At 38.7% G+C, this 10712-nt stretch overlaps 2 protein-coding genes across 2 annotated transcripts in view; both read left to right on the forward strand.

Moving 5' to 3' along the window:
- Positions 1-611: 611 nt before the first annotated feature.
- On the forward strand, positions 612-7459 carry LOC106811331 (actin-related protein 2; the record flags this gene model as incomplete). The annotated part of the gene is given in 8 exon segments (XM_014814911.1): positions 612-722; positions 1088-1303; positions 2277-2349; positions 2754-2890; positions 3615-3764; positions 4413-4581; positions 5064-5173; positions 5463-7459. Coding segments are annotated over 8 exon segments (1140 nt in total), but the record flags the coding sequence as incomplete, so codon positions are not given.
- A 2413-nt stretch (positions 7460-9872) lies between these two features.
- The window catches only part of LOC106811329, a 5439-nt gene continuing 4599 nt past the window's right edge, over positions 9873-10712 (forward strand). The window contains exon 1 of the mRNA XM_014814910.1: positions 9873-9901. The gene's annotated coding sequence lies outside the window, so the exon portion shown is untranslated. The remainder of the gene's footprint in view (positions 9902-10712) is intronic.

A 10712-nucleotide genomic window follows, 5' to 3' on the forward strand; every position in this document is an offset into this window, starting at 1 on the left:
TGCTGAAAAAAATACAGTAATTTCGCGTGGGAATAATAAGGAGGCCGTGCTCTGGAACGAACTATAGTTAGTATATAGCAGATTTTCAGGGAGTCACACGGACTCCTGCATATATGTCAAATCAACTCGCGTTAATTTCGCACCCTGTAATTATATTACAGCGGCCAGCGACCTAAATCCGACTTGGCTCTCGTGTGTTTTGATCAATAAGCCTGGGTATATGTTCATATATATGGATATCAATTATGCCAGGTCTTCAAACCCCAGAATGCGTGTGTGTGTGCGTGCGTGCGTGCGTGCGTGCGTGCGTGCGTGCGTGCGTGCGTGCGTATGTACAATTGTAACCGTCCTGTAAAAATGTGACGGGGCCGGCCGGGGCTCGGCGTGAGGATGCGCGCGATGCCGGCTGGGGCTCGGCGTAATGCTGTAAATGCGTACATGCTGAAAGCGTACAGTGGGCATTGACCCCCTCCCCCCCCCAGCGTACAGTTTGTACGCTTGTGGAAGTTTTCATAATTGTGAACGCATTGGTTGGAAAAAATGTGTTGTTGATAATGCAATTAAAAACAAGTGATTGTTTGAAATTCATGAATGTGTCATTTCCATTCCAGTTTGTAAAATGTGGGTATGCAGGGTCTAACTTTCCTGCACACATATTTCCATCGATGGTGGGTAGGCCTATAATTCGATCTACAGCCAAAGTTGGTGATATTGAAATTAAGGTAAGTTCTTTGTTGTGTATCTAATTTGATTGATATGCACTGCATATTATTTTTAAATAGCTGCCATATGGGGAATTTAGGAAATGAATTAAGTACCGTTATATTTGAGGTTTAAAGTAAATTTAAAATTCTTTCCTGGCTACAAGCCTTTATCGGTAGGACTAGGCTGTTAACATGACCAGATGTTAGGGCTACGCAGTTTTAAATTTTGAGGTTAGATCTAGATGTTGTTGGAGTTGTGATTTATCCAAAATGGTGCGTGATGTTTACAGGTGATTAATTTGTTGTCACTTGTCATCACGATATTAAACCTGGAAAAATGTTTAGACATTGTATTTTGATGTTCTATACATGTTTGGTTGCAGGATTTAATGGTTGGTGAAGATGCGAGCAAACTGCGGCAGATGTTGGAAGTTAACTACCCTATGGAAAATGGGATTGTTCGAAACTGGGACGATATGATATCTCTATGGAACTACACCTTCAGTGAAGATAAATTAGACATTAATCCAAGAGACAGCAAAATTCTCCTTACAGAGCCCCCTATGAATCCGACGAAGAACAGAGAAAAGATGATAGAGGTATTGTGTAAGATAATGTTCAGGTTTAAAATTTTATAGATGGGTTAAATATAGAAATGAATTTTGCCGAGAGAAGATATGATAGAATATAATCTACTAGACGAGTATGTTCATCATAAAATCGGTTGTGTGCCGGTTGTTTTATTTCCAATGGGGTTGTTGTTGTTTTTATAGTTTAGAAACGTTTCTTCTCTAAATGTTGTGGTTTGGTATTTAGCAGCTTATATGGACACTGTTATGATGAATTTGTTGTTGAGCTCTAGAGCTGTGAAATACTTTTGAACTGTCCTCTAAGAAGTTCTGAACAGGTCAAAGCTGCTGTGATATCAAAAGAACATAAAATACACAGGAGTGGGTCTTGTAAAACCAAATGAAATTTAGCATTTGCTAGCCCAAAGCTGTTCAGCATTAGTCAAGTCCAAACCATACATGTGTATTCCATGTTCATACTCCGTAATGATCATGTAATTAAGTAAAAATAACATAATTAACAAAAATAGAATAAATAAACTAGAATTACAGTCTGTTGAAGTGTTAGTAAGTGTAAAAGTGTCTTATGCAATACATGAGCTATAATTTATTAAGCAAGCGTTGAGAAATTATAGGTTACATTGGCTAGCAAATTGTGAAATGTTTTTATGCATCTCACTGCCATGTATAATAATAATAGGTTCTGTTGAGGTTAATATTATTACGTAGTTACTAATAATAAAACTATCATGGCAATCAAGACTCCTTATTGTAATAGGGTTGAAACCATTTTTTGATGTATCAGATCTATTTGAATGTTTGTAATTCTTCCGTTGTAGTGTCCCTGTTATAATGGTCTATATAGTTAAAGCCATTATATTTAATATTTACTAATTGAACATGCCAGATACGAAGGAACAACCTTTGTTAAAGAAATTCCTTTAACCATGTAGTGACCTTTGTTTTGATTTGTGTGAAACATTACCTTTTCCCTTCTTTACAGGTGATGTTTGAGACATACCAGTTTGCAGGTGTATATGTAGCTGTGCAGGCAGTTTTAACACTCTATGCACAAGGTATGACAACAGGTTATGTGGAGTTTTTGTGAATGTACCCTTAACATATTTATTGCTTTGTTTCCAAGTCAGTGGTACCTTCAAATAAAAATATTTGTGAATTGTTACTGTTCATATATGTACCCACATCACCTCTTGTTTGTTTGTTTGTGTAGTCGCCTAGTCGGAAACCTATTTCAAAATTAATATGTCACAAGATATATACCGAACCATAAAAAAAAGCCCTTGCGATTGCATGGATCAGATTAGCATTTTCATAATTTTTGACATTTTGGGTGTTTTTTAAATTTTGTGTTTTTGGTTATTATGACAAGTATTGTAAAATACATGCGTGGATACCCAGCAGTTTGATCTGATTGTTTTCTATTGTATACCCCATTCAGCATAAGTCTTCCTTGTTGCAGGGTTGTTGACAGGAGTGGTTGTCGACTCGGGGGATGGTGTAACTCATGTATGTCCTGTGTATGAAGGCTTCTCACTCCCCCACCTCACGCGCAGATTAGATATTGCTGGAAGGGACATCACACGCTATCTTATCAAGGTAAGCAACGAAATTTTCCATTTTCGGCCTTTCACATTGTGTAAGCATTTACGTGCAGGTGGATAATAAATAAGGGCTCGAAATTATTGTTTTGTGTGATATCAGAGATTAGCTAGTACATTGGCGTAATGGCAAATATTATAATTTGGATTCGTCTCACAACAAAATAAATATAATTTCATAGACCTCTTTATACTCTAGATTATTGTATTGTAAATAATGGTAATGTTTAGCATGGTATCCCAGGGGGTAGAAATTAACTTTTGAACACGGGAGTCCTACCCTCAAAAAGAGGGGGTCTGCAGTCTGAGGTTCAAAATTAAAGATAACGCATGTGCTTATTTTTAAGATTCATGCAGTTGCACGTCTGCCAAATTTTCTTTGGACATTAGCTGAAAAAATACGGTAATTCCACGAGGCTAGTTAGTATGGCAGAATTTTCAGGGAGTCACACGGACTCCTGCATATGTCAAATCAGGGAGTCCGACAGTAAATCAGGGAGTATTTGACTCCGGACTCCCGTTAATTTCGCACCCTGGTATCCAAATAAGCAAAGCTAGGAGCAAACAGGAATAGTCGTGCAAATATATTTTGGCTACAACTCTAGAGGAAAAGTGGGTGTATCGCCATAATTGCGAACCCTGGAGTTTGTATTAAGTGTCATCATCATCATCATCTGGTCGAGCTAGCTCGGAGTATTAAGTGTATTCTCCATTTATTCCAGCTGTTACTGCTTCGAGGCTATGCCTTCAACCATTCCGCAGACTTCGAGACAGTGAGGATGATAAAGGAGAAGCTGTGCTACATTGGTTATAACATAGAGCAGGAGGAAAAACTAGCACAGGAAACCACAGTTCTCGTAGAGTCTTATACAGTAAGTGTTATATTCTATTCTTGGACACAAAATGCTAGATGCACTGTGGCAGAAGTAATTATTCAGTGACTTTGACTTTGAAAGGATTTATTTCATAAATAATTGCACAATCGAGAAAAATATATTGAAACATAGTCCCACCTAACAGCGAATGTGTTGATGATTACTCTTGTATATAAATTACCATACGTTTATGCTGTTATGGTATATAAAATAGCAAGTAATGCAGCCAGATTCTTTTGTATAGCGACAATTTCCTTGAAATCGGCAATCATCAGAGAAACGTGAATCGCATTACGTGATGTTGTGGTTCTATACTAGTACAACTATCACTTAACTCAAGTTATCATGTAAAAGTATAGGGACAGGGTCTTGCGAGAAACAACTGGCATCATCGTCTAACTGCATCAACACGATGTAAACAGACTTCAATCGATGTGTATTATTATTTAAAAAATGTACGAGTGTTCTAAGACATGTTTATGTTAGCCTTATATTGAACACTGAAAGTTGACTTTGAAAAGTGTTGTAGCAGTCGGGGGAAATACGAGATACTTCCGCATTTTTATATGTAAAGTAAATTCTGTGAAAATTTTAAATATTATAAATAGCTTCTGTTAGCTTAACGTTTCTGTTTGTTCGGTGCAGCTTCCAGATGGACGTGTCATTAAAGTAGGAGGTGAGAGGTTTGAGGCTCCTGAAGTCTTGTTCCAGCCACATCTCATCAACGTTGAGCGAGTCGGCATTGCAGAACTTCTTTTCAATACTATTCAAGCAGCAGACATTGACACCAGACCTGAATTTTACAAACACATTGGTGAGAAATATTGGATATAGTTTTGGTCAAAACTTGTGGTCTCGTCAGAGTGGCCTGCATGGTCTTTTGTTATATTTAGATGTTTCTTTTCACATAGCTGGGTTTAAATTGACTACGTCACGAATTTTCTATGGTAAAATTTTTGTTGCCATTTTTTTACATTAAAAGTAAGAACTAACAGGACTAAACGTATTATCAAATTCTTACCTGATAAGATTGTTTCTCAACTAGTTAAAAATCCGAAAAACCTGGCCGATTTGATATTGTGTTCCTGACATTAATTGCTTGCTATGGGCTATGTATGAGTCACGAGTGTATGTTCACATCGAACAATATAATAAAATAAGAAGTATAATGCAGGAATTTAACCATAAAAAGTGAACAGGATTACTTATATTTTGTGAAAAAGTGGAAATATTTTTTTTATTTTTAGTATTTACGGTGACGTAATCACTTTAAAGATGATTTCGTTGCATTTGTAGTGTTATCTGGTGGATCTACCATGTACCCTGGCCTGCCTAGCCGGTTAGAGCGAGAAATCAAGCAGCTCTATTTGGAGCGAGTATTGAAGGGAAATACTGAAGCGCTTTCGGTGTGTATGCTCTACTGTTGGTGTGCTGTGACTAGCAATAGACGTGTGTGATGTGGCTGTTTATTTGAGCAGAATTTGCTGGTCTCATTTATCATAGTTGTACTTATTAGCAGCCTGTGTGTACACTGTTATGATGAATTCTTGTATTGAGCTCTTAAGCTGTGAAACAATATTAACTATCCTCTAAGAAGTTCTGAACAGGTGAAAGCTGCTGTAATGAACCATTGTCTTGTCAACTGAATTTTCTCTGTATATTTACGCAGGCATATGCTCAATTGTACTTTTACAGAAATTCAAGATTCGCATTGAAGACCCACCTCGACGTAAACACATGGTGTTCCTAGGTGGTGCTGTGCTGGCAGATATCATGAAAGACAAAGATACATTCTGGATGACACGAGAGGAGTATGAGGAAAAGGGGTTGCGAGTATTGGAAAAGCTAGGCGTTGTTAGTTCAGGTTAAACAGAATTCTATGTAGTAAAATGTAGCAGCATGTAAACGAGGCCTTTTTATGTATCAAAAGACCATGGATGTAAATTTTATATAACATTTGCTAGCATGTGGAAGAGTGATGTTGAATTGTCTCTAATTTATGATCAGCCAAAATGCTTGGCTACTTTTCTACTGGGGAAATGTGTGATCGCTGATGCGGCTATGTAGGGTAATTTGTGAAATGGTAATAGCACAATCGGCCTGCACTGCATGTGAGAAATGGGTGTCCTATCATGTGCCAAATGCTGTATTGAGTTGTGGTCGAATTGTTTCATGTTTGTTAGTGTAAAGGGAGATAGTAAAATTATCTTCCGTTATAGCTGACCTTTGTACGTGAGAGTACATACGGGACTATTTGCAGTAGCACAACAAACTAGATTAACGTTTCACTTCACGGCATATTTACCTGTAGCTGCTGCATGACTTATAATGCTGAATAGAGCGTAAATGTGCTTGTGGTAACTGCCAGCACACGAAAAGCAGCCAGCTTCTGTTAAAGGTTGCCACATACTATGTGATATATAGTTAACTGTCGTTAACCTACATTTTGTGAGTAAACGACTTGTAAGTTGCAGGTAGGGAATTGTTACACAAGGGTATCAACGTGAGTGTGGGTTGGATGGTTTCCACTTGCAGACCCGGACAGAAATCGGCTAGACTTCATTTGTAAATAGTAGTGTATATTTAAAGGTAAACAAGCAGATCATTTCTGGTTAGGGGCTCTGGGTGTGCCTAAATTCATGCCGAATTATCCGACGGTTGCTCTCATGATCATCGTAACATCACCAGCTTTCCTTTTCTTAATTTGCCATAATGGGGAAGACCCGAATTAAACTGATCCAACCGTTGCATTTATTAATGCCTCAGCTCGTAGTTTTTACCGTATTAGCACGTGCATGGAACCTTCCGGCAATGCGCCAAATGCAGCTGCTTAATACAGACACAGTAAAAACTGGGTGGTGCTAGCCGTTTAGACTAAGCGTTGTTCAATTAGTATTGCTGCCAGCATACCTGAAGAAGCAAATATTGACAAGTTGTGTGGGCAACGACCTTCGGCAGTTAGGATCCTGTTTCGGAGAAGTTAATTTGGGTGAATTTCTTATCTATCTGTGTATTCATTTTGATTTCCACTATAATAGAGGACTTGAGTAAACTGGATTCGAATTGGGTAATCATTAGCCGACTGTCACCCGTTTGTTTGAATTTTGAAGGTGTGTAAAACTAATTGTAAAACTCCTTTGTCGATTTAATTGAAGATGACGTGCTGAGTTGGCGTTCAGCTTTCTGGCCATGTTTATGCTACTTGTCATAAGTCTTTACACATCGGCTTCTTGCCATACATGTTGAGATCGTGTGTATGTATATATCGACATGTATATACAATTGTTGAGGAGGGAGAACAGGTCGGTATGGGTCAAGACATGTATGAGCTAAAGTTTTTGCTTTCCATTGTTTGAACACTGCGAAATTGCGTATTAGACTATTAAATTGTTGATATTGTCCAGACAAGTAACCGTAATAGTAAATTAGCAAATGGAACTGAGCACTGATTACGAACTCTGTTCATTATTTCATGTTGCAACTTGATCATGTTTTCGATTATTCGTATGTCATTCTGAGCCTTCTGTATAGTACATTTTCCTGATATAATTTATAGTCGGTAAGCTAAATTGCTCAACGATCCTGTGTGTATGCCAGCTTTTCTGCTTGATTTGAAGCAATGTTCTTGACTCTGAAACCATACAATTTATATTAAAAATCTTTTTATATTAAAAAGTGGTGAAAATGAACAACAATTCTATTGCATGTTATTATACCAGTTATACACCATTATATCAGGAGTGCATAATAACAGATGACTTCTGATAATATCATAATGATGTAATATCAATAAAATAAACTCATTTATTATTAGTATATTATTAATAATATACTTCTATAATTAAATAGATGGTAATATTATGCATATATACACATACACATATATATTTGTTTAAATATCGTATAATTACTTATGGTAATAATCATCCTAAATTCATTCTCTAACTTGGATAGCTTGATAGGGATATTGGGAATGAAATTAAATGGAAAAATAAACCGTGAAATAATATATCTCTCTCATATGATGGTCAATTCGGTCATCTCTTCGTTTACCAGCGACCATATGGCGTCCACGACGCTATCCACTAGACCATCGTGCGCGTGAAATTCTTCCTCTGCGTACGATAGCATAATGGATAATGGCATTCATATGTATTTGCTTAGGGCGTGTTTGTTTGGTCCGATCCACTGGATCCGTGGATCTGACTGTTTGTTTGGTCGGATTCACTGAACCCGACCCTGCTAGCGAGGTGGATTTGAAGGGGATCCAATATCGCGGCCCGCGCCTCAGCCAATCACAGCTTGTTCTTTGATATGAACATCCCGTGATAGGTATATAACAGCAACTCTTGGTAACAGCGAAACGCAAACCGTTGAAAGTGAATTGAATTTGAGTTTGTTTGTGTTAGGGTTCGATCCAGTGGATCGAAATTCGTGGATCCGATCAAACAAACACGTACGCCCTTAGAGGCGGCGCCGGTGTCGCGCGAAATATCTGACGAGTGCGAAATATCTGAGATAGCCCCGCCCCGCCCCGACCCGACCAATGACAGCTCGTCTTGTGTTACGATAGGTTGTGCACTAATACCAAGTTCTGGTACAGTGTAGCGAAGGAGCAGTGTAGGGAGGGGGAGGGGGAGGGGGAGGGAGGAGGAAGTTTAGAGTAGTACTAGTAGGTGGAGTAGGGAGAAGCTAGTGAAGAATGAGGAAGAGGAGAAGCTGGTGAAAAAGAAGGAGGGGAGAAGCTGGTGGAGAAGGAGGAGGGGGAGAAGCTGGTGGAGAAGGAGGAGGGGTGGAAAAGGAGGAGGGGGAGAAGCTAGTGGAGAAGGAGGAGGAAGGGGAGAAGGGAGAAGCTGGTGGAGAAGGAGGAGGGGGAGAAGGGAGAAGCTGGTGGAGAAGGAGGAGGGGAGAAGCTGGGTCATCTTGACTGGCCTTCTGATAGTACATTTTCCTGATATAATTTATATCGGTAGCTAAAATTGCTCAAGGATGCCTGTGTGTATGCCAAGCTTTTCTAAGCTTGATTTGAAGCAATGTTCTTTTGACTCTGAAACCATAACAATTTATATTAAAAAATCTTTTGATATTAAAAAGTGGTCGAAAATGAACAACAATTCTATTGCATGTTATTATACCAGTTATACACCATTATATCAGGAGTGCATAATAACAGATGACTTCTGATAATTCATAATGATGTAATATCAATAAAATAAACTCATTTATTAATAGTATATTATTAATAATATACTTCTATAATTAAATAGATGCGTAATATTATGCATATATACACATACACATATATATTGTTTAAATATCGTATAATTACTTAATGGTAATAATCATCCTAAATTCATTCTCTAACTTGGATAGCTTGATAGGGATATTGGGAATGAAAATTAAATGGAAAAATAAACGTGAAATAATATACTCTCTCATATGATGCGTCAATTCGGTCATTCTTCGTTTACCAGCGACCATATGGCGTCCACGACGCTATCCACTAGACCATCGTGCGCGTGAAAATTCTTCCTCTGCGTACGATTAGCATAATGGATAATGGCATTCATATGTATTTGCTTAGGGCGTGTTTGTTTTGGTCCGATCACTGGATCCGTGGATGCTGACTGTTTGTTGGTCCGGATTCACTGAACCGACCCTGCCTACGAGGTGATTTGAAGGGCATCCAATATCGCGGCCCGCCGCCTCAGCAATAACAGCTTGTTCTTTGATATGAACATCCCGTGATAGGTAACAGCAACTCTTGGTAACAGCCGGAAACGCAAACGTTGAAAGTGAATTTGCGTTTGTTTGGGTTAGGGTTCGATCCAGGGGATGCGAGATTCGTGGACTGCTGATCAAACAAACGCGTACGCCTTAGGCTTAGAGGCTCGGCAGGTTCGATACCGCCAGGGAAATTATTTGTATTATTTATTTAATAACGTAATTACTAATGTTACTAAACATCATAATTGCGCAGCGTAAGTGCGTGCGCGAATTTATATGATGATTTAGTATTATATTTAGATTATATGAGTATTAAATGTGAATTCCACGAATCAAATGCTTGTTTACGAAAACCTGACGAATCCGATGCTCGTCTCCATGCACGACGAAACCATAACGAGAGGAAAGTATGAGACTATACCAAAGCGCTTTGACACATTATTGATACATGACACACTTACGACATACACACTTTGACGCATAGATTATACACAACCATGTGTTGTGTATATCTATGGACTATATAAGTAATATAAGTGTGACTAGGAAGTATGGTATGTGAGTATGACTATGAGTCTTACTCTAGTTTAGACAACATCTTGCAAATAAGGTATTCTATTATCACGTCTCATCATAGCTCTAGTACTATAGACTATAGTATAGTATAGCCCGCGGTAGCTCTAGTACTATAGCCGCGGATCGCTGGCCGCAGCCCTGCGGCAGCGATTCGCGGGCTATAGTACTAGAGCTAAGCCCGCGGATACCTGCGGCAGCTATCCGCGGGCTATAGTAGAGCTAGTCTCATCATAGCTCTAGTAGAGTAGTACTAGGACCTACTATACATAGACGCGTTCGTTAACTGCCGCAGGCTTAGTATAGAACATTTTTAGCTAGATTTCGTTGCTGCTCTTGTCCCGACTGGTTCCACGAAAAATGGATCGCAAAACGCAAATGATCAGGCTTTTTAACACTTATTTATCTACCATGGACATCCTCACCTATCTTTTTGAACACTTTCTATAACTTTACACCATGTATTTATGCATTTATTATCAAGGCAGCACTACTGCAATCCCATTTGAAATATTCTAGCGTGCGAACGGCGTGACGTCACTGGCTATTGTATATACATGCACCATAGCTGCCATGTGTTTGCCTATACATATCCAGTGCATGTATACCTATACAAATCGGTGACGTCAACGGCGTTCGCACGCC

This window comes from Priapulus caudatus, unplaced genomic scaffold (assembly GCF_000485595.1).
Source record: "Priapulus caudatus unplaced genomic scaffold, Priapulus_caudatus-5.0.1 Scaffold528, whole genome shotgun sequence".
Taxonomy (NCBI): domain Eukaryota; kingdom Metazoa; phylum Priapulida; class Priapulimorpha; order Priapulimorphida; family Priapulidae; genus Priapulus; species Priapulus caudatus.